The sequence below is a fragment of the Echiichthys vipera genome (genome assembly GCF_963691815.1).
Source record: "Echiichthys vipera genome assembly, chromosome: 12".
Lineage (NCBI taxonomy): Eukaryota > Metazoa > Chordata > Actinopteri > Perciformes > Trachinidae > Echiichthys > Echiichthys vipera.
Window position 1 is genome coordinate 16,868,568 of NC_139837.1, and position 24,448 is coordinate 16,893,015.

A 24,448-nucleotide genomic window follows, 5' to 3' on the forward strand; every position below is an offset into this window, starting at 1 on the left:
TTGCCACCATAAGTGTGGAGTGCAGCACTCACCATTGGCTAGCACGTCTGTGCTCTTTTTAGAGTCTGAGCACATTAGACAGCTAATCTTTGCGTCCGCCTCAAGGGCCGTATAGAATGACAGGCAGTATGGATTGCATAGCACCTGCTTAAACTAAACAATAGCAAGCCAAGAGGTCCCTTGTGGACACACATCTGTAATTCCAGAGAACAACTTCGTCCCAATTGAGCTGCTCAAGCATGCATATCAAACCCCACAAGGAGGTGTGTCCAAAACGTTAATTAAAAGCTTGTGTCAAAGTGAAACAGATACAATACAGTTTCTGAAAGAGCCAGAGAGCACCAACATGCCCTTGTGTACAGTACGTATGTGTCTCTGCACATGCACAATCTCAAATCCAAGCAAACACCAGTTTATGAGGAGACAAACACAAAAGGACACACACACACACGCGCATGCACGCAAGCACGCACACACACGCGCACACACACACACACACACACACACACACAGATATATTCATAGGGCAGAACCCCCTGCAACGTTTAAATAAACACACCAATAGACACCCAGTGACCTGAAACAAACTGAATAAACTGCCAAAGAGTTCACACACAAAACAAATAATGATCCGGATACACCCAGAACCATATTGTGATTGTGAGTCAATCTCAGCAGACGAGCAGCCTAGTGTGATGCAACATCTGTGACACCTGACAGTTGCCATTAATGAAGCATTCATTACCTTAGAAACAAAATAATGCCTGGTCCACTCTGCTCCCCCGATTGGCTCCCCCTTAGCAACAAGCAGCAGGCAGGTTCATGGTATAATTGGCAGAGGGGGAGAGAAGGGGATGAAGAAGACAGGGTGATGAAAGCAGTGAAGCAGCGAAAAAGAGAGAAAGAGAAGCTGGCTGGTCACTGCAGTATTCCTCTATTCCTCCTCCTTCTCTTCTTCCCTCTTCACCAGTCCTGCCTTGCCCCGGCAGTTCAGGAGATCCTCACATGTGTGCACCTCGTTCATCCCCCCTCTCCCTCTGTCTGCATGTGCTCGAGTGTGAGCGAGAGTGAAAGAGTGAGTGAGAGAGAGAGAGAGAGAGAGAGTGAGAGAGAGAGGGAGGCAAGGAGATGCTGTGCAATAGAGACGCAGATCAAGTTAAAAAGGGGGAGGGATGAAGGAATTAGAGAGAATATAAAAAGAAAAATAGAGGGAGAAGAAAGACAGACAGTGTGTGTGTGTGTGTGTGTGTGTGTGTGTGTGTGTGTGTTTGTGTGTGTGTGTGTGTGTCTGTGTGTGTGTGTGTGTGTGTGTGTGTGTGTGTGTGTGTGTGTGTGTGTGTGTGTGTGTGTGTGTGTGTGTGTGTGTGTGTGAAAGAGAGAGAGAGAAAGAGAGAGGGAGAGCAGTGGAGAGAGGAAGGGAGGACAGAGAGATGCACACTGCAGCAGCGCCCACTGATGCTGAAAATGAGAAACATTTCATTAGGAGGATATTGAAAAGCTAACATAAAAACCGGTTACTTTTACTGAGCACACACAGGCTATAAATATATATTCCAAACTCTTTGAACAAGCAGCCTCAGAGATTTCTATTTCCATTCAAAGCATAAAGTGTGTGTGAGGCTTGTTTTCTTAAGTCAGGCACATTTCTACAAAATATATATTTGTATTTCTGTAGCTTTTTTATCTTCTCACATTACTATAAATTCCATTCATGTGCTTGCAGATGGAAAACATGCACTCTGTTTCTATCTCCAGCTTTTCCCCTCTTGCATTTCTATCTTCTCCTCTTTCCCCTCTCTCTTCAAGGAAACTATGGAATCAGTCAAGCTTAAATGGCAAACCCGAACGAATGAACCTTTTTTTTTCCTGCAATAAATGAGTTCCCAAAAGCCCCCGAGGAAGATACTCCAGAAATACATGGCATGGACAATTTGTGAATGCATGCATGCAGAGTGAACACACACACACACACACACACACACACACACACACACACACACACACACACACACACACACACACACACACACACACACACACACACACGTTTGTGTTAACAGAACCAGTTCACCAGTTATCAGAGAACTATCTTGCTTGATTTTCTTCACCATGCGTTCTTCTCTCTTTCAGCAGTGAGCTGTTACCTTAAGTATCTAAGCAAAGGTTCCTGCTCCAAGAGCACCCCCTTTATTGCTTTTGAAAATATCTGAGGCGTTTCAAATATTTTTCCACGCACAGAAAAGACCCTGAGAAATTAACAGTTTCTTTTATCAATCAAAACAGCAGAGGTCATTTCTTCAGGTCATATCCGATGAAGAAAGGATATTAAAACAACTCAAAACTGCCGTTTTCAGGAAACGTGGTTACCAAGGGAAGCTAAGGTCAAACACCTGCGAAAATGGCGTGCCTATTAGAGCGTGAAACCTTTTGCCGGCTTACACCACACATTTCTCTAATACTTTTCAGCAGGAAAATGGAAGGTATATTATATCCTCCCACATTATTAGTGCTCTGCCATCACAACTACATGACATAAACTACTTCTACATACAGCAATACGACAGAAGCACCCACCTGCTCTGATTACAACACATGACCCACACTGCAGTGACCTGCGATCAGCATATCTTCCTGTCCCATGAGCTGCGCCGGCATTAAGGAGTTCCATGCATCATTAACAAGGTAACAGACAGACAGGCAGGCAGGCAGACACACACTTCTCTAATCTGCTTTAAGGGGGCCAGCTCTGCTATAATCTGCATTAATGCTAAATTATTGAGCAATCTGTTCACAGCCACACCGCTGCCAGAGAGCAACACTACTGGCCACACACATGGCATATGGAGACACTCAGTAGGCCTATAGAAGAAAGATATGGAAAGGAGAGGTTTGAAAGTTTTCAAGTCTATCTTACAACAATATCAAATGTTGCCATTTTTTGAGTAGCTAACTGAAACTATAAACAAGTTTGAGCCAAAAAAGGAATTACTATATATATATATATATATATATATATTTAACTACTGCTTCTGTACAGGAATCGAACCCCCTTGGCCACCCTTTCTCTCTTATCCTGACTGCCCAGACAATGCATTCATATCAGGGTTTTTCCAGGAATGTCAGTTCCCATGTTAAGCATATTTAGCTATAGTTTTAATGTTTGAATTACGAATTATAGCTATTTACTGGGAAATATTCAGAGAAGTGGCTGCATGCTATTTTAGAGGTTACCTGGCTAACTGAGTTATCCTGCTTGGTGCAAAACCTCCACCTGGACTCATGTTTCTTGAAAGGCAGGTGTCTGTGTACAAAACCAAAGCTGACATTTCTTGCCCTCCCTTGAATAATGGGGTATTTCATTTGATTGGGCTGAGTATAACCTGTGAATAAGTAGCCATTTACTTTTTCCTGATGTTATTTTTTGGTTTTCAATTTGATCATTGCTTTAAAAATAAGTTTAAGCTACTTTTTCTAACTTGATTAAGTTATCCAAACTAGATATGTCCCTGGGGTAGCTTCACTGTAGTTCAACTAGCTCCACTTAAGTCACTGTAATGTAATTGTTCCTACTCTCCAGACAGGCCTTGCAGAGATCCACTTCTGATGCATTTTCAATAATGCAGGAGCTGGAAGACAGTATGCAGTCCTCATTTTGTGCAGAATGTGTTCTGAAGTTCAGCCAAATAAATATGAGGCGTCAGCAGTCTGAGCTAGACAAATAAAGTTAATATCTTCCAAAGATACAGTCCCATTAATATGAAAATCCCTCTTCTTAACCATGCTAACAGCATTAATCTAGGGATAAATTGGCAATGTCGGCTGGTCAGCAGGACATATTTAATTAATTACTGCCATGAGACTTGCTACAGATATCCCAGGCCCCTGGAGGATACATTAAAATGAGCTTATCAAGTCAAAATTGGTTTATGCCAAAATAACTCAGCAACTGTTTAGAAAAGGTAGCATGATAACTGTACCTCAAAGTATGGTGACTCATTGGTTAGCGCATGTGCACTTGATACATAGTACCCAGTGCCCGCGGGTTCGACTCCTACACTCTCCCTTGTTTATTTGTCTCAGTGGCTGGCAGTGACGTTCTTAGGTATAAGGCCCCTTCAACACTGCATTATAAAGAGTATAAGAGAAACAACAACTTGTCACGCTTCGAGCTGTCATGATAAATTCACAACAGAAAGCCTTGAATTGGATTTTTTTTTTTTTTAATGACTCATAGTAGGCTACATCCTCACAGACTATATGTACAAGTTTAATTTTCCACTGCAGCTCAACCAGGAAACAGAAGAGGGGATTTTATACTTAAAATACTACTCCAATTTTGGAAGACACCCACTCGATTTATCTAACTCCTAAGGCTCATATAAGCTTCACAAATGCATTTTTGCACAGAACTAAGGCATCAGAAATGGATTCCTTTATGGACAGTAAGAACATGTCTACCAACACTTCTATCGATGCATATTATCTTCATGTGAGTGTTATTTTAAGATAGACTGAGTAAGCATGTTGTTGATCTAATAGACCAGCTAGAGGCCTCTATCAAAAACTGTTTGGCAGGCAGCAGAAAACTGAAAAAGGCGTCTGACAATCGCATTCAAGACATTTCTTGGATCTGTAATCGTCCAGGTCTTCATCCTGGTGTCTCTCAGGTCTTCATCCTGGTGTCTCTCAGGTTATCCTCATCCATCAATCTGTCTGATCGAGGCTCGTCTGTGTCAGGAGCGACAGCCTTGTGTAATTATGCCAAAGTGGAAAAACAGCAGCTCTCTGTTAATCACAATACAACAGAAGTCAGGCAGCCACCTCCTGTCACACCACTGACAGGTATCCATTTACTCTGGAAGCCACCTCAGATGGCCCCGGCAGTTAAAACTACACCCTGCTTTTTGTCTTTGGAAATCTGTGTTGATATTCATTATATCTAAATCCCATTATATTTGCCATTAAAAAAATACTCGGTGAGACAATGTGTAATTCAACAAAATATCTTTAATAGATATAAACATTTTTACACATCACAGCTCAATGGAAACAGAATCACATGCTGTCACACATGTTAAGAATGAAGGTGCAGGGGGTGATCTGCTGTGCTAGGGTCCTGGGACTCTTCGCCTGAATCCGGTTAATTGGTCTTTGTCCTGTCTTGTCTCCCCTGTTTGTCTTTCATATTGCTCTGTCCTTTCACTTCCCACTTTATCCTAGCCAGTAAAGCAGAAATACATAACAAAATAATCTTACAAAATAAGAATGAAGGTGCAAATTTTGATGAATATCAAATTCTCCTTATATACAGTTGCACAGTAACAGAGTACAAAAGGAAACCGTTATGAGGCTTAAATAAGGACTTTGTGTGGACATCTACAGATCAAATTCAGGTCGGGCTTACAAGCAGATTAACACACTACAGAGAAATCTGTAGCTGGAATTTCAGGATTCATACAACATCTTACTATGTAATCATTTATTGAGCAGTACCGATTTAATCTATTGAAAGAATCAAGGATCATCAGATTGAGGCCTTTAAGCATGCTATGGGTGGAGGACATGTTGTCAACACTAGGTGGCACTGTCAATCCACTGCATAAACCGTAAGGACTTTCAAAAACAATCATTTGTATTTTGGATCAAAATTAGCCTGTTGAAAACTCAGTGAAAGTATATTTATATATTTTCTCATATAGGAGACTGGCCATTATAATGTACATGCAGATCTCAAACCGCATATGGCTGATTTTCTTTTCTTGGCCATCATCTTTGTAATAAATACTCTTTACATATAATTTCAAGGGCAAAGGTGAGAAAATAAATGTTAACATCATATATTTACAATAATCTGCATTAGTGACACTCAACTGTCAATCTCTATCTTAATGTTGTCAATAATATTCTGTGATTTTACAATATATATTCTTTTCGTCAGCTTGTAACCAGTAGTCCTTTACAAGTTTTACTTGCTTTTCAAACCCTCTAGAGAGTAAACATTTGATACACTTCTTATTACATAGGCAATACAGACTTGACCTTACAGTGTTTACAGATATGTGCTATGTAGAGGGTCTGTCTTTCTCTACCTACCCACACACTGTTACCGAAAAAGCATAGTGTCTTAGTGGGGTCATCTCATCTTGCTTCTTTTCTTTTGGTTAGCCACAAAAACTAATCAGTGTTATCACTGAATTGGGAAAATTAAACAGCAATTAATTTACAACACACTGTCACTTACTTCTTAGAAAGTGTAAACTTTTATCAGAGGAATGTGGGACTATTTTTACCAACTTATGTATGGGAGGAACACATTTTAAATTGTGTTGGAGCTTTTTAATTGAAAGTCTGTTTCACTTGTAATTAGGGTAGCTGGGGAGCTAAATGAGGACAGTAACTTAAAAATCCCTTTAGGTTAGTTTCGACATCACGTTGTCTCTGACATGCAGGGATACCAACAATCCATTAGATCGCACACAAAGCATCATATTTGTGAGATTCTAACGAAGGGAGTGCATGCTGATCAAAACTGATGCACAGTGCTTCTATTCCCCTGTTCTTTTCCCCAAAAAAGTCTTTCATGGTGATTATACCACAGATTCACAAGGCTGAAGACAGATGAAGTCCATGTTGGCACTGGTTTGTAAAGGCCCGAGAGAAACAGTTCACGTTGTAAGTTTGTGTGTGCAGCACCAAACAACAGAGTATTAGATCAGCTTGAGTAGTGGTAAAACTCCTAATGAAGAGCAGTTTGCAGCCGTGTGCATCAGTTCATGTCGATGGTGTTAAAGACCCACTCTGTGAACTTCTTGAGCTTGGCTGAGGCGCTGTAGGACTCCTCCAGGAGACGGTGGTTGTCCTCTCGCAGGCCCTGGATCTGAGCCTGCAGTGACGCCTTGGCATCCTTCTCCTGGTAGCGACAAAGACGTGCGTGAGCAATCTGATCTTAGGTTAGAGGCTCAACAGAAGACTTACTGGTTTCCCTTTTGATTTGATTTGATTTCATTAACAGTGCTTAAGTATAACATTGGCAAAAAAGAATGGTGAAAATGTAACTTAGGCTACGTTCACACTGCAGTTCCAGCTCTTATGTGACCCATATCTGATTTGCTTTTGACAATGTGAACAGCACAAGTCGCACTTTTAAATGTGGTACTGAATCGGATACATATCTGATTTTTTTGAATGCAACCGCAATCTAAACAGTCAGGTCGCATTTAATGCGACTTTGACGTCATTCTGACCCATGCTGCAATGTTTTGTAAATGAGGGGTGGGGGGTGCCACCACACACTGTTTTTAGCATTAAGCAATAAAATACAGTTGCCGTTGCCTTGTTCGCTTCTGTAAACACCATTGTGGCGTGACGTCATCAACGGTAAACTGTGCATGCGGGTCACTTCAGGAGCACAAGCTGTTCACACAGACAGGCCACATTTAAAGACGTAATGTGTGCAGCCAAACAAAAAAATCCGATTTGAGCAATAAATCGGAATTGCGCAACACAATTTAGAAAAAAAAATTAAAGACATTACTGTCTTTCGTGCTAGCTTGTTGGGAAGGGGACTAAATACCACTGCAAAATTAGGCTAAATTTTGGCAAAGGGAAATACTGACATGGCCATTTTCAAAGGGGATCCTTGACCTCACCTTCTTTAAGTCATCCTGTAATGCCTTCACCATTGACTCCAGCTGGTTGACCTTCCCCATCAGGCAGGCTGGAGTCTCTCTGTGAAAAAGGACAACCAGAACATTAGGTGGAACAAACACTGAAACCAGGGGTTAAAGAAATCGCTTTATTTTCACTTTTAACACCACAGTCCGCAACCAGAGTGTAGGAATAATTAGTGTTATCAACTGCAGTAGTGTTTTATTTAAGTGAAATCTGCAGCAATTTCCATGTCACAGTGCTGGACACTAGTGGATTAAAGCAAACACTGGCCCTTGCCCATGACCTGAGGCTTCTTACCCAGGCGAGGGCTGTCTCAGTGGGGCTGCCTGAGGCTCAGCTTGCTGGGGACTGGTGGCTGCTGCGCTCTCAGCCATGGAGCTCTCCTCTTGGGCTGCTAGGAAGACCAGCCTCTGCTCTGAATAAAAAAACAGTTAAAAGGTGTATTATTAGACTTGGAGAGAGAACATATACAGACTAACAGTGCCCTCTTCTGGTGAGGAGAGAGATGGCAGTTAGGTTTTTTTGCCTAACCTACCACTGAAAAGTAATATCAGTACAGTCATTAACCTTCACTTCCAGTGATTTCAAGGAGGAAATGAAAACACAACGTGTGCCTACCCTCAAAGGCCTTGGCAGCGTCTACCAAGTGGGCCCAGTCCAGCGGGCCGTCTGCCCCAGAGTCAGGTAGGGGCATGAGGACAGCGTCCTGTAGTTGCTGCCTCTTCCTCTCCTGCTCTAGCTCTGAGCTCACTGGGGCAGACAGGTCTCCTGGGAAGGACAAAAAGAAATGTAAGTGGACCACATTTTTATCTGTTCTCCCATGACACAACAATAAAGACATTTTGTGTGACGTGTCCATTTTCTGTTTTTTTTTTTTTTAAATTACACACCTTATAATCTCAAGAATATGCATTGCAAGTCACATTATCCCAATTCATAACTTTGGTTCTGACTACAAAACAAAGGTAAACAGGACAACATGTATCACACTACCACCTCCTATGTGATTTGCTAGAAACACTGAACATTCACCCAGGGATTTGTGTGATGCTCGCCGGCTTGGTCCATGGCGAGTGGTGGGTGAGCGTGGCATGGTGGAGCAGCTAAACAGAAGGTCAGTCGGCGTGTCACGCTGTCCACTGGAGGATGGTTCTCTCTGCCCGCTGTAAATACTCTCGTCTGACAGGGTCCTCTGGAGGGAGCGACGAGTGGGCGGCGGACCCGGAAACAACGGCTTCAGAGAGGGATGGAAACAGACAAGTGACAGGACTCAGGTAAAACAAAGTGAGAAATATTGCAATGCAATTTTGTAACCCTATTTGGCTTTGACTTCAAATATGTGGATATATTTCGTACATTTAATTTCATTTTGAAACCCCGGCAACTGATGTAGTGACCCCAGGGGTACAAGTACCTTCTCTTCATTTGTGGTGGGTGGAGGGCTGTCAAGTGTGATGAGCTTCTTCAGGTCTTCTTCCAGGCTGGACTTGGCAGTGTGCCGCTGGGGCGATTGGGAGCCCCGGAGATTGGCCCTGAGCTGCGGCTGACCACCGAGTAGACCGTCACTCTGGTGCCGTCTGGAGATGAAAGCAAGATTCAACTCAGAGAGATACCTTTTTAGAAAATCAGCAAGCAAAAGGTAATGGAGGTGGTGGCCAAGAGCATAACGAAGCAGGCCTGTGATTAAAGGTCAGCAGTTCAAAGTCTGATACTGGATGGGATTTTGTGAATGATAAGGAGCTACAGCTATTTTCTGTGATGTTAACATGCACTTGACAAAACCACTTAATTGGTTCACCTAGAATAACTGCGGTTTGTTGAGCAGCTGTACGGTGTGAAAACAGCAGTTGCCGTCAACCACAAATGATGCAATCCCCCTTTGAGCCAAATAATGAGACATACGCTGCCCTGAATGAATGGAAAAGGGCAATTATGTTTAGTCACCCTTCTCTGGGAGCCAAAGACATTGTTTAGGTTCAAACCCAGCTACGCCACGTGGTGGCAGTGTTGGCCAGATTAAAGAAGTTTTAGTAGGTGATTAGTCAAAGGGAGGAAAAATAACAAAATAATTATTCCTTTCCCCCAGTCTCTCAAACATCGACACCACCGACAGCGGGACACATTTCTACACTGATTGATAATTGCTTCAACATGCAGCACTACAGGAGACACAGTTCCTATCTTACTTGCGAGTGCTGCCAAAGTCCACAGGGTTAACGGTTCCCCCAGGTTTCCTCCAGCCAATCAGGTACTTTGAGGTTGCTCCTTGACGAGGGTAGAAACTCTTGGACCCCGGTGATGTGGGTGAGGTGGCCGCAGCCCCCGCCTCATCTTGCCCCTGGTCCATCGGACTCCCTGAGTGGCCAGAACTGAGTGTGCTGGAGACAAGGGAGCGAGGTGATACATATGTATGGGTAAAGAAAGGCATCACAGACTTTGATATTAATGTGATATTAAAGCATACAAGCACATAGAGCATATTAACTGGCTGCAAAAGTGGCTGACCATTACTATTCCTTTTGTCAGGGTTGTTAGCATGATTGATGTAGCACCAATACTGTCATAATATGTTAGCAGTTGCATTAACACTGTTTGCTTACATACAAAAAACAAACAGATTCTCTTATTACTTAACTTGTTCCATTACTACATTTCCTACTATCTCTACCGATGGGATCAACTGATAACTTTATGAATATGAAATAGGACACAATGTCCTTTCACTTAATTCCCAGCAACTTCCCAAAACTTCAAACACTTCTCCATAGTTTGACATAAAAGCTTGAATTTTCAAACAGCAAGTTTTGTGTCTGTGTGCCGGTGTGCATGTGCTATGAAACAAAGCTGCCAATGTACAGGTCTGGTGGAGCTGAGTTATTTCTGACTGAGTGAAGAGGAGAGGGAGAAAAGCTTTAGTTGATTCAAAAGGAAGTGGGATTTAGAAGAGGGGGGAACAGTGCTGAGCTCACAGTCTGCATTTCTAGCAACTTCAAGCACTTCCTTTCTATCATGGATACCGGGAGATGAACACACACACACACACACACACACACACACACACACACACACACACACACACACACACACACACACACACACACACACACACACACACACACACACACACACACACACACACACACACACACACACACACACACACACACACACACACACACACACACACACACACACACACACACACACACACACACACACACACACACACACACACACACACACACACACACACACACACACACACACACACACACACACACACACACACACACACACACAGTTATTTAATTCTTCCTCTCTCCCTTTGATAATGCCAAACCGCAGAGGTTTGGAGTTTTCCATGGTGCAGGATATATCTGGACTACAATGAATCACTGTCTGTTTAATGAAACATTGATGCAAGGCCACAAATTCCTCAGCTGAGTCAAACAGAACAGCAGCACACCTGGAGTGAGAGGCAGCATCACTTAGACTGTAGGAGCCGCCATCAGGAACTAGGGGAAAGGCTGATGGACTCTTTGCTGGGACCTCACTGCCTTCGATGGTGACAAGGGAGTCAGGTGTCGGAGGTGAAGAGCCTGAGGCCCCCTGGCTGCCCGCTGTGTCATCTTGCCATGGGATTTTGTCTTGGACCCTGAAGGCACCAGTGGAGGAAGCTGTGCTGCTTTGTGTGGCAGTGAAGGAGGTGGCGTCAATGCCGCTGTCAGTGGAGGCGCCCTGAAGATAGCCGTTGAGCTCGAGATCGCCACGCACCCCTGAACGCGAGCCAACTTCGTACCACTTCTCATCGCTGTGGGCGGAGCTGGAGGCGTTGCTCGAGAGCGTGTTGCTGCTAGACTGGCTGGATGAATACGGAGCTTCCGGCTATTAAGAGATGAGAAAGGAAGTTTTTACAGTACACAATTTTATATTTTTTTTACCCATTATGATATTGCAAGCTCATTCCAGTTTCATTATTTAAAGATTGTCCTCAGCAGTGCAGGTTGGTATTCATGTGTCATAGCTCTTACTCAAAAGCATGTGACAGGACCTCCTTTATCAACCTGGCATCCCATAGGAGTGAGGAAATTACATACAGTATGGTGCTTATTGATTCTTGTTCACCTTAGTGCTTTTGTTAGGAGACACGTGGCTGCCCTGCTCGGACGCCTGGAGTCGAGGAATCACTGCCTTGGAAACCACAGTGTCTGTAGGAAGCAAAGGCATATGAGTAATGAGACCTGGAGACTAGTGGTACCACGATAAAAGTCACGTTTTATTCAATGATATTACTAAAACTCAGACAACAGTTTGGAATTTCACTTGCCTGCGCTGGTTTTGTCCACCTCCCCAGGTCGGGACCATCCAACACCAGAGCTAGAGCATGCTTTGACCCCATTGATGCCCTCACCTGCCATTTGCCGCACAGATGACACAGGGGACTGGCAGTTGTTGTTATTAAACCTAGAGGGGAGATGAGGAAAGTCACCTATGACGCCAGGTAGTGCAGCAGGCCAGTTTTGCAGATGTAACACACAGTGAGGGACAAGAGACTTTACCCATCAGGCATAGACTTCTGCCTCCAATGGTTGGAGCTAGCGGTGTCTGTGTAGGGGAGGCTGGAAGGGGAGTTTGTGTTGTGCAGCGTGCGTCCCATCACAATGGAGCAGGCAAGAGCGTAGTTGTCGTTCCCTGGAGAATATCTGTGACGGCGCATAAGTATGTCATTAAAGGCAAACTGCAGCCAGACAGCTTTGTGTTCAGTATGTCTGCAAGTTTCATGACAGCATTATATTTATTTTGTGACCTTTTGGGGTTGATGGGTCGGCCGTCGGTGGACACACTTCGGGGAATAGCAGCAGAGTTACGGTCACTGAAGTCTGAGGGCGGGGCTTTGATCAGCGTTCCCGCTGAGCCAGCAGGTCGTGTTTGAGGGCTGGATGAGGTGCGTGGCCACTTGGTGTTGTTGTTGTTGGTGGGGCGGAAGGGGAACTTTAACTCATAGGGCATGCCCTCCTTGTGGTTCTTGTAATCCACTAGCGGCATGTGATAGATTTCTGAGCAGCCTCTGTTGGCACATGAAGTGTTAACAATCAGAATGGGATAACCTCAACAGCTGCATTAAGAAGAGTTTCTCTTGCATCTATAGATCATCTATTTCCACTCTACCTGCGTGGTGTGGAGTCCTCGTGTGGGGGGATGATGACCACCTTGACAGTAACAGAGGTTCTGAGCAGGTCGATCATTTGCTCGTGAGACAGCGAAGCCACGGACACCTTGCAAATCTCCACCAATCGGCTGCCCTGCCTGAGGCCAGCTTGCCAAGCATAGCCGTAGGGCTCCACCTCAGCAACAATGCCCTCAAAGTTGACATGAAAGCCCAGCTGGCCCAGGGCGTTACGACGCAGGGTCATCTCTGTGGTCTGACTGCCCTTGGTCAACAGCTACAAAACAGATAGAATGAGGGTGCAGAGGTGCAGAGGGACAAATCAGAAAAAAGTAGAAGACATGCATAATGTACAACACAATTACTAAAACTACACACTTAAGATATTTTTGCAGGTAATTTAATGTACCGTATTTAAAGCAACCGCATCTTTTAAGATGTATCACACAGTAACTCTAATCTCACCTCATCTGAGACACACTATATCTGAGTCACACACTTTCAATACTACTAATACTACTACTAATTTTAAAGGGTCGGTTAACTCCCATGATAACTGACTACCATTAGACACCCTGTCTAGCTCTTCTTCTACCTGTAGAGAGTCAACTTAAAAGTAAATAGTTATTACACAGTACATAGTAAACATACTAGCAAATCAAAGAAGGAGCAGAGTCCCAGCTCCATGCACATCATGATGCCCACAACAAAGGCCATGAAACAGAAGAACAAAGAACCCATTCCTCCTTGACAAATAATAGCACGTGTCAGAACTGGTATCAGGCAGCAGTAAATCTTTACCTTGTTTACAATCAACTAGAACAGCAGTTTCAGCAGAATGCTCCAAATGCCCCATTAAAAAGCACTGCCTTTCCTACACCACATTTAAAACCTCAGTAATGATATCATATCACCAAATGACTATGTATTGTGCTTAGCATGACTTTTAATCATAGAGTCAACACAACAGTTGTGGCTTTTTGGTGACTGTATAATTTGAGGCTACGCCCTTATGTTGCTATTATAACATCAACAATATCTAGTTCTTACTTCTTCGTACTACTGTTGTCAAGGGAAAGAGGGAAACTTGCCCTCACACATCATGGGACTGGAAGTCATTCATACCACTGGAAAACTTCAGTTAGCATTTTTGCCTACATACTGTACCTGTTCACTGGCTACAGGGATATTCCTATAGTTTGTACTCATTGACACTGGTTGCTTGATTTGGAACGTATGTTTATTACCGTAAGTCTACAGTCTGTTATTTTTGAATAGCAGACATATAGCAGCTGCTATGGATATGTGCTGTGGATGTTCATAGCATTTTAATCAATAAAATCATATTTACATTAATATTTTGTGTGAAATTATTGATTTCTTTTGTGAGTAACTGTGTAATAAGCGGGACAATGTAGAGTGAGCGGGCCATTATTGCATATTAAATCACCTTTAGGGAAATTCAAGACCTGTATCATCCTGTCAGGAGGTAAGTATAGAGCGAGCCAGTCATTATTGCCAATGGAAATCCAACAGGGTGATGCAGGACTTTAATCACCCTGAAGGGGTTTCATCTGAAATAATTACTGGCTTGCTCTACATTATCCCGCTTATTACATGGCTACTTACTAAATAAATCAATAATTTCACACAAAATACTGATTTAAAATCATTTCAGGGTTTAACGTTAAATTTTAAGACTCTTTTGCTGAGGATTAATGGACGTGGTCCTTCAGAACTGTGTCCTTTGCAATGGTCGCTGTACATAACAACATTCTGTTATACAGAAATAACAGACCGTAAAATGCTGTGATTGACCAATCAGAATAAATGCAAAGCTGTGTAATAATTTGCGATAATGACCTGCTCAAACCACATTATCCCTTCCTGGATATGCCTTGCAGATAACTATCTCAGCAGTTTGGATTCAGATGTGCGAGGTACAAGGACAGCGTGTGTTCATTACAAGCCTTTTGTCAGAGATGGGGTGTCTGGCTCAGTGTACAGATACAGCAGATGGTGTGTGCTAATGAGATGTACTGTCATAGACAGTGGCGGTGCCCTACTGACCTCCAGTCTCTTGACAACCTCTCCAAAGTCTTCTGTGTTGTTATTGATGGAGCGCAGCGATACACTCTCACCACGCTCATAGTAGATCTTCATGGAGGCGGGACTCCCCGTTGACCAACCAATCACATCACGTGTGGCGCAGTTAAACACGACCGCTTTGGCCTCCTGATCCAATAGGATGATGAAGTCATTTGAAATAGCCAGCAGGCATTCGCGTTCCGCACCGGCTACCTGATCTTCAGCATGAACTTGCCAGGTCACGGCCCCTAAGCTCCGCAGCTCCGCCCCACTGTATGGACGCACCTTCTCCCGTCGTTTGTGTGCCAGAGAGATGAAGGGAAACTTCCCAGTGGGTTCTACTGGGGTACTGGTCACGTGACGTTCTGCCAAGTCTCGAAGATACTCCTGGCGTGTGCGTGTTGCCATGGCACCAAACTTTTCTGATTTGTGAGCTGCGTTCTCAGCGTTGATGACTTTGCCCAACAGGAAGTCCCTAAAAACAGTGGATTTGGGGAAGGTCACGCCCTTGGGGATTGGTGGACCAAAGGAGGGAACGTCCTGGGAACGGGTGACAGCCACACTGCAGAAAGGAAGAAAAGAGGGGAAGGGTTTGAGGTCACCGCTTTAGTTTAGAATTATACAGGGGGGGAAAAAAGCCTGAAGAGTATTGGAAATGTATATGTGAAAGCAAATGTATCAAAATAAAATGAAATAACAACATATAAATAGAAACACAACAGGCTGTTTTGCATAAATCTTAAGCATGACACAGGAAAACAAACAAACATTAAAAGTAACTTATTTCAATGATGGTCATATAACTGGGTAAAAAGCTACATTGCAAGGACAAACTGCAGTTGTAAAACATCTTTCCATAGTTTCCCCTGAGGCATTGTTGCCTTTGACCTGTTTCACTTGTGAGTATAAAGAAGGGCGTTAGAATTCCTATGGACAAGGCTCTCCTCTTGTTACCCTCTACTGCTCCTATTTCATTTGCACACAATGGCTGTCCTTGAGTTGGAATACCTTAAATTAGTTAACAGGTGTAGGTATTGTTGTCTCATACCTGTTGTACCTGCTTTTAAACATTGGGATTCATTTACTATTTGGGACAACATGTTTGGATTATCAAATCAGTTAGCAGCATGCTAACACCCACTGCATAAATGGAGGCCTTAAGCGTATACATACAGTGCCAGTAAAAATGTAAGCGAACCCCTTGGATTTCTCTGTATTTTTGCATTAATTAAGTCAGAAAATGTAGTCTAATATTTAAAATTCACAATGATGGACAAGCTCCAACTGTCTGAAATGGGGACATAAAACCAATTGCATGTTTTGTTGTATTCATTACATTATTTGTTTCAACAAGTTAAAGGAAAAAGAAAGTGAACACTTGGCTTTAGTAAACCTTATTTTACAACAGTGACCACCAAATGTTTCCTGCATGTGTTTTTTTTTAAATTTGTAACAAAAAAGATTCACAAAACAAGAGAACAAAATAGACCGAACAAACATACTTGCGACAATACTACTAATACAAACAATATAATAGTAGATGTGCAAAAAAAGAAAGAAAGGGGGAAAAAACCCACAATAAAATATATTTAAAATGAAGAGAGCGCAAAGTGAGACGGGACGGGAGGAATCAACTCTGGATGTATTGCAGAAAGGGAGACCAGGTTTTATTGAAAGCCATTATATTGTCTCTTATTGATGATGTAAGCTGTTCCAGATTTGCATGTTCGGTTAATAGGTTGAGCCAAAGCTGGGTTGAGAGTTTTGATCTCTTTTTCCAGTTGAGTAAAATTGTTTTCCTGGCTACAGTGAGTGCTATGAGAATGAAAGTTTGGAGATGTGGTACAGTGAGAGAGGAGAGATCACCTAAAAGAGCGATGGAGAGAGAGAGAAAGGGAAGCTGAGTTTGAGGAGCTCTGACAGCTTTCCCATGACCTCCGACCAAAACCGTCGACTGGGCAGAACCAGAATGCGTGGATGTGGTTGTCTATTATTGAGGGGCAGTGTGTGCAGATGTTGCTATCTGTGAAACCCATATAGTGCATTTTGTGAGTGGTGATGTGTACACTGTGTATCATTTAGTATTGAATGAGTTGAGTCTTAGAGTTGAGTGACATGGAGAGTGTCTTGTTGCATATGGTCTGCCAGTCTATGTCGTTGTGTTCTATTTCTAAGTCAGAAGTCCATTTATGTGCTGGTATAGAGATGGTGGTGTCATGGTGAGAAAGTAATTTTTTTAAATCTGTGATAGTCATTTTTTGGGTTGTACCCCGCCTCACGACTGATGTCAGCTGGGATCGGCTCCAGCCCCCCCCCCCCCCCGCGACCCCGACCCCTGGGTAAGCAGTTGAAGATGAATGAATGAATTAATTTTTTGGGTTGTAGAGAAAGAAGTTTTGATAGTAAAGGGGGAGGGTCGAGGTTTTGGAAGTTGCTAAAGTCAATTGTCTTTTTTATGGCCTCTTTCAACTGTAAGTACTGGTACTGACAGTGGGTGGGTAGGTTGTATGTTTGAAGGTCGAAGGTCATGAGAGAGATGCCAGAACAAAGGTGCCCCAGGCTGATTACTCCTCTCTGTTTCCATGTGGGGAAGTTAATGGGTTGGTTATTTATTTTGAACATCGGGTTGTGCCAGATGGGAGTGAGGGCAGAGGGAGATATGGGCGCACTCCCACTGTCCTTCCGTACCGTAGTTGAGTGTTGAGGATGTCATTAGCTTTTCCCCAGGCAGTGAGGGTAGTGTTTACTGTATGAAATTTGAAACAGAGGTGTGTTTTAATTGATTTGTGTATTACAGCAATTTTGAATGGGCAGATTATTGCAGATGGTTTGTTCAATGTCGAGCCAGGCAGAGTTACGATTGTTTGTCCAGTGGCGAATCTATTGAAGCTGGTGGGAAAGAAAGCAGTAGTAGAAATTTGGTGAATCCAGTCTGCAATACTGTTTGGGTTCTTGAAGAGTGGTTTATTTAATCCTGGGTTTCTTTTCTTTCCAATAAAACGTATTGACAATTGCATTCCTGCATGTGTTGATCACTTCTCCACACTGGTCAGGAGGAATCTTAGACCATATCCATGTATAAAGCTGTGTAATTATATTAATATTACAGGAATGTATTTCATGAATGGCTCTCTTCAGTTCATGTCTCAGAATCTCAATTGATTTGACTCTTCAGACTAAACATTCTGAAACATTACTTTTCTAAAGTCAGAGACATCTGTATTTCATGTTTTACTGTGTTTAAGGGCATTTTCATGAAACATCACCCAACTGACAACATAAACGTTTATTCTTTTTTTTATATATATATAAGTAATGGTTGTTTGGGCCCAGAGGCAGTAACACAGCTATAAACCATGGTGATCTATACTCATGCTTTACAAGGTTTTTATTATTGCTGAGACATAAATCAGTGACTTTAAGATATTTAGACAGGGGTCTCTTCCCCCTTTTTAAACCTTTCTTTGCCATGTTCCATCATCTGAAATACACATCATCTTGTGAAGACAAGGGTCAGTAATGAATATTTTCCATGTGTTTTGTACAGAACGAGACACAACTAAGCATCAACTACAATTCCAGCTAACTAGGTCATTTGAAGGGGTTCACATACTATTTCCTAAATGGATAAAAAAAAAATCGAGATTATTTAATATAAATTCTAATTTTGGAAATACATGTAATTCCAAAAGGTTCCATTTTCTTTTTCTTGGCACTGTACATAAAGTCAGTAGCATATACACTAAAATCCCATTAGTGCATGAAAACCGGGACAGGGTCTTGGATAAGCTCATGTGACAGACCAGACAAGTCCATTCAACAGATAACAGTCATAGCCTTTAGCAGAAATGTTGCAAACTATGCCTGACTACACCCAGCGTATAAATATTATACATCCAATCACAGTTGACAAGCAAACTCCCAGTGCTGACACTCTCTTCTAAATCATGGTATGGAGAATCAGTGCTGCTGCTAGAGCTACCGAGCACAAACAGCCTACGTTTCCTAAACAAAGGTCTAGTTATGCAATCCGCCTTGCTGGCCCTGTGTGACTTTGAGGCAGCGGTTGAAAGCAGCAGATTAGCACCCCACTGGCCCCGGGCCACTTACTCCTCTAATGCTCCAGTCTGGCTCAATATGACCTGAGCATTACCCAAATTCTCAGCAGTGGGCAACAACAGACTATTAATAACTGGATGCCTCAACAAAATCACAACATTCTTTTGACTTCTCTAATCTGTATTAATAAAAGGGATGCTATTATTGACATGGTCACAAGATATGAAAACAGAGACATATGGCCACAATCAAAACAGACAATAATCTCTTTGAGGAAAATCAGGTTTCTTCCTAGTATGTGTGCATCTACGAATCTGTGCGTACTTGCAAATCTGTGTCTAAAGATCAGCTGAAATCCAGCAAGTGGCAAAGCAAAATCACTGCATCAACTATAAAAAAACTTTAACAAAACCAGCCCACCACAAACTGCAAATATCAACACAAACACCTTCAATGTACTTACCTCCTGGTGTCACCGGAAAAAAAAACATGTTCTTCAGAGTATTACTGCATAATATCGTGAATCTTTGTTGCAATCGATGTGAAGCAACAACAAGATACCCTAGGTCGATGATAACGGATTTCTGTTCTGTAGCTACAATCCGACACTCAAGACATACCACTCAGTGCGATGTCGCAAATCTTTGTAGCCTGTGTTGGCTGTTTTTTTTCCAAACCAGAAAAAAAGGCTTCCATGGAACGACTTGTGGCATACAGTTAGGACTGAAGTCTTAACATACGTTGCCTCGATCCACAGAATAGGAGTAGAAGCCAAGGGCTTGGGAGTGTGTGAATCTCTCTGGGTGGGGTAGCTAGATTTTCCTCAAGAATTCTTTGTCCCGCGCCTCTCCATTTCACCAAAAAGGCCAACCAGGAGAACCAGCATTTCACCCTTTCTTATTTCCCAGAGTTCAAACCTCCCTTAAGGCAAAAACCAAACTGAATGATGATGTCCACTGGTAGATTAGTCAGAAAAAAAAGGAACTTGTCAGAGTGGGGCAAAGAAGGGCTCCAAATAAATTAGCCAGAATTTGACACAGGCGCAAGCTGAGAGACAGAAGGCTGGACTGACCCGTCCGCTCCTGAGATGGACTCTGTGAGCTACTGAAGGACTCTACTCTCAACAATCCTCCCCGCTCACATGCATGTCCGGGTAAAGAGAGCACTTCATGTGCATGGCGCTAACTCCTTCAGACCATTCCAGCTCACGCTGCCCAAAGGCAAAGTGGCAGGCAGGGAGGGAGGGGAGGAGAAGAAGAAGAAGAAGAAAAAGAAGAGGGGGAGGTTGGTATTATGTGAGTGTGTGAAGAGTGAGCCAGTGAATTAGTCTGCATGGAAAAAGTGTGTGCATGTGTGTGTAACTGTGTGCAAGTGGGCATGAGAAAGAGGTAAATGGAGAGATGGGAGTAAGAGAGTGAAAGGGAGCAACTATGTGTGTGTAATATCTGTATAAGCAGTGCACAGAAAGTGTGTGTGCAGTGGGGTAGGGATGCATGAGAGTGATGTGAATTCCACAGAGTTGCAGTCTGATCATCACAAGGCTGGGAATCAGCCAGCGGATGAGATGAGGAGGCAGAGTCACATTAGTTCAACAGCTACTGCAGAGCCAATCTATTCCATTTGATCACACTAATGCATGCTTATGCAAACATACAGTAGATATGAACATACACAGAAGCAGGAAAGACAGGACAGTCACGCAACAGGCTCTTATGTTTGACCCATGCCTTCCAGTCAGTACTTTGTCTTAATGCTACTGTAGCTACCTGTATAAAAACAACACTGCTGGTAGTACTGTGAAGCTTTTAAGGGTCCCGTCTCGAAAAAGGTTTAGTGCTGCACTAAGATGGGAAGTGAAAAGCGGATTTTTATTCAACATTGCTACTAGGTTTGGTCAGTCTGGCCTACTTAAAATTGTAATGAGTCTGCATAGCCTCTAGATACAGTCATATATATTCATAGCTGGTGGGCTAACCTTAACCTCCGTGTCAGTCACAGTTCCATACAAAACAATCTGAAGTAAACTGTAAACCTCTCCAGGGCTTTGGTAGGTTGTTAAAAGGATGCACTTATTCAGGAAGAGGTTTTGTTCAGCACATATGCCACATACACCATCACTGCCCTTTCTTCCTTCCTTCCTATTATTTGACAAACCATGCAGCATGTATACATGTGTAGAAGAAAAAAAGACATGGGCATGTTTCCATTGTGGTCCTCACATACTAACTGAACACCTCCAAGCTCAACGGACTGTTCATTATGTTGAGTTTAGCTAGTATTCTGTACCTGTAGCATGTGTTGTCAGAGCAGGGATCGTGCACCCGTACGATGATGAAGACATGTTGAAAGTGAGAGCGGATGGCCTTTGGGGTGAAGGGGTGAGCGCCGGGCTCCTGGAACACGATGGTCACTATATCGTTCCCTATGTGCCGCTTCCTAAGCAACTAGTCATTGGGGGAAAAAAAAACATTTAATTAGAGAAGTATGAACCTGAAAGCAAAGTCATATCAGTTGCATGGTGCATTCAATAATGTGACTTCTTGGAAGTGAAGTTTCTTTAGAATGAAAGCTGGATGTGAATCAAATCTGATTAGTGAGCCACAAGTAATATCTTGCATTCCTCTAAGTGATGCAAGTGATTGCTTTAAGGTTTTCCTTTTTTTCTGATACATGGCTAATGGTATAACACAAAGACTGGGCTCTCCATCCTTACCTGTTGTTTGTTGTTGGGTGTGTAAGGCAGCAGAGTTGACACATGGAACATGATCTCATAGTCTTTATAAGTCGTGTAGAGCGAGTGAGTACCCGTGGAATCCGCTGCAGGGAAAGAATAGCAGTACATTGTTGAGGCCCATTGCACAATTACTGCCATCTATCTCACTCACATGTGTATTCTGTGCACTCAGTGATTTCTGTGCAAGACAGGATGCAATTTTACCGCAGCCCAAACAACTAGACAATAATGAACTGTGGATCGATGTCAAGTGTAAGTGGAGCTCCTTTGCCTTTCTGTGTGACATGTTTCCTGAACAATGGGCAGTGTCTAAACATTTAAATAATTAGATTCAAATTCAATGTTTCTTTGTGGACAAAAAGATCATACACTGAAAATGATAATCTCCTTCATTCAATCACCAATCTATGTTTGTATTAGTCAAGCTAGATTCACTAAAGATTGGCGTGATTAGTGCCACTGAGGGATTATTGTAGAAGACAATCAGAGAGGAAATAATACTAGAGAAGAGAGATGAAAAGAAAAGATATGTAAAGTGAAAGTGTAACAAGGACAATGCTGTTTGGAGAAAATTAGATCCAGTGAAAGGAAATATTTAACCAAAAGCAAGATACAAGAGCAAAGAGCAAGCACTATAAAGTATATGCAATATAAAACTAAAGGGAAACTAACTTACAGAAGGGACACTAGTAATAAAAACTCGAGGCCACTAGCCAATAATTGGTTGTTTTAAATATGGTCAATAATGAATAAAAGCACAAGTTCAAGGTAGGTGTGTGTGTGTGTGTGTGTGTGTGTGTGTGTGTGTGTGTGTGTGTGTGTGTGTGTGTGTGTGTGTGTGTGTGTGTGTGTGTGTCTATGTTTGATCTAGAAGTGTGTTTGGCAGTTGTTACTTTTGGTGTCCAGCTGGGCTCTGTACTTGGTGAAGCCCTTGAGGCGAACCTTCTCCCCCAGCAGTTGGAGGAACTCTTCCAGGGCGGGACCGGCCATCTCATTGTTGTACATCTCCTCCTCAGTGCTCTGGCCCGCTCGGCAGTACATCATCCCTACCTTCACCTGAAAACTCAGCTGGGGGACGCCAAAGAAGCAGAAACAATATTTCTTTAACAGTTCATGTCAGGACCGAGTACAGTGTAGGAACTCCAAAAACACAAATTCTCTTTCTGTACAAATTCAGGCAAGTAATTGTACATTAGCTGCAAAAGGTTCTGATTCTGTAAAAATAACACTTGCTTGTGCTTTATCCTCCTACCCCTTGTTCATCCAGTTTCATCAGCTGCTCAGTGACTTTGGGTGTGTTGAGGGCCAGTCTGAGGCAGGAAAGATCCAGCTCGGGGAGAAGGAACTCCAGTACCTCCTTAATGGGCAGCCCCCGGGTGGTGCCGTGCTTAGAGGTGGAAGGCACTGCATCCTCCAGAACCGAACCTCTGAGAGTGGTCAGCTGAATGGAGGCAGGCAGTGAGGAAGAGATTACAGAGAAGAGTGTGAGAAGACAAAAAAATGTATCTCAGGAATCTGAGTGTTTTGAATTCTCTCTTGGAGATGGAACATACTAAGGCAAAACATGCCTGCCCAGACAGCACGACAAAAAAAATAAATTTAAATACAATCCTTTGACTGTATCTTTAAAGAAGGTGACATAAAACAAGACAATTATAAAGGCCTTGGGTAAACAGAAAGTGGAACTGAGGAAGAAGGGCTTGTCCAAGCATTCTGTGTACACAGGGTCTGCATTGTGCTGAGCTCTGGGAGTGAACTCAATCACTTGGCTATCATAAGCAGCTGGAACGGGCCGAGACTTTCTCTCCTACGAGCTTGTGGCTGTGTAGGGCCTGTGTTTACAATGGACCTGTGTTCCCTATGTTTGGGAGGTAGGATATGGGGCCCTGTGGTACTTCAGTCTCAGTGGAGGTTTAATCACATGCACCTGTCCTACTTCAGTCCACAACAAACATCCTCAGGCAGGTGCCTGTACTTGTCTGAATGTACGTCTATATAATAAATCCCATAACACAAAATCCCCGACCCAAACACAGAAGACTGGGAGCCAACATTGCAACAAAATATGACCGTCTATTTTTACTGAAACACGCTCCTCACAGCGGTTTGAGGTTGTCGGGCACTGACAGGCCTTAGAGGCTGGAACATGAGTGCTCTTCCTCAAGTTTCTTCACACATTGCTGATATTGGGAGACAGCTGAAATGCTCCAGGGCTGGTTGCATAATAAGAAACAAGGACTGAGTTTACCTCAAGCTGGTCTTCCTATTATGTGGCAGGTATAGCAGCGTTTGAACTATACACATATACTATCAACAGTCAACCAAAACGAGCTCCTTAACTTTCCCAAATCTGAGTGCAAAAATAACGATGGGCTACATTCAGTACATGTTGTGGGCAGATTCACTCCACAGCAGAAAGGATTGACGTGATGTGGTGCTGAGGTTGAGGTTGAGGTTGGGGTGTAGGAAGGAAAGGACACTATGTCTGACCTCGCTGGTTCTGAAGATGAGACGGTAGTTATACTGCTGGCCATGCTCCTTGTCCTCCTCCAGCTTCTCCCGGCGCAAGCTCACTGCCACTGGACCCAGTGCCTCGTCCATCCCAAAATAGTTCCAGTGCTCTGAGGTAAAGTAAGTAGCAAAAAAAACATTTGTTGGCAAATATCAAACTCTACTGCTTCAAACAACACAACTTCTTATGCTAATGAGTACATAATGAAAGCAGATAA

General features: G+C 43.0%; 1 protein-coding gene across 1 annotated transcript in view; it reads right to left on the minus strand.

The window, feature by feature from the left end:
- Positions 1 to 5,040: 5,040 nt before the first annotated feature.
- The window catches only part of LOC310954758 (signal-induced proliferation-associated 1-like protein 1), a 37,590-nt gene continuing 18,182 nt past the window's right edge, over positions 5,041 to 24,448 (minus strand). The window contains exons 3-21 of the mRNA XM_083924409.1: positions 24,210 to 24,340; positions 22,972 to 23,160; positions 22,613 to 22,787; positions 21,699 to 21,802; positions 21,272 to 21,429; positions 14,909 to 15,488; positions 12,841 to 13,115; positions 12,479 to 12,739; positions 12,231 to 12,374; positions 11,999 to 12,135; positions 11,797 to 11,879; positions 11,138 to 11,556; positions 9,858 to 10,049; positions 9,086 to 9,248; positions 8,704 to 8,905; positions 8,290 to 8,439; positions 7,969 to 8,086; positions 7,650 to 7,728; positions 5,041 to 6,910 (exon numbers count right to left, since the gene is read on the minus strand). Coding sequence (XP_083780535.1) covers positions 6,767 to 6,910; positions 7,650 to 7,728; positions 7,969 to 8,086; positions 8,290 to 8,439; positions 8,704 to 8,905; positions 9,086 to 9,248; positions 9,858 to 10,049; positions 11,138 to 11,556; positions 11,797 to 11,879; positions 11,999 to 12,135; positions 12,231 to 12,374; positions 12,479 to 12,739; positions 12,841 to 13,115; positions 14,909 to 15,488; positions 21,272 to 21,429; positions 21,699 to 21,802; positions 22,613 to 22,787; positions 22,972 to 23,160; positions 24,210 to 24,340 — 3,704 coding nt within the window. The 3' untranslated portion in view covers positions 5,041 to 6,766. The remainder of the gene's footprint in view (positions 6,911 to 7,649; positions 7,729 to 7,968; positions 8,087 to 8,289; positions 8,440 to 8,703; positions 8,906 to 9,085; positions 9,249 to 9,857; positions 10,050 to 11,137; positions 11,557 to 11,796; positions 11,880 to 11,998; positions 12,136 to 12,230; positions 12,375 to 12,478; positions 12,740 to 12,840; positions 13,116 to 14,908; positions 15,489 to 21,271; positions 21,430 to 21,698; positions 21,803 to 22,612; positions 22,788 to 22,971; positions 23,161 to 24,209; positions 24,341 to 24,448) is intronic.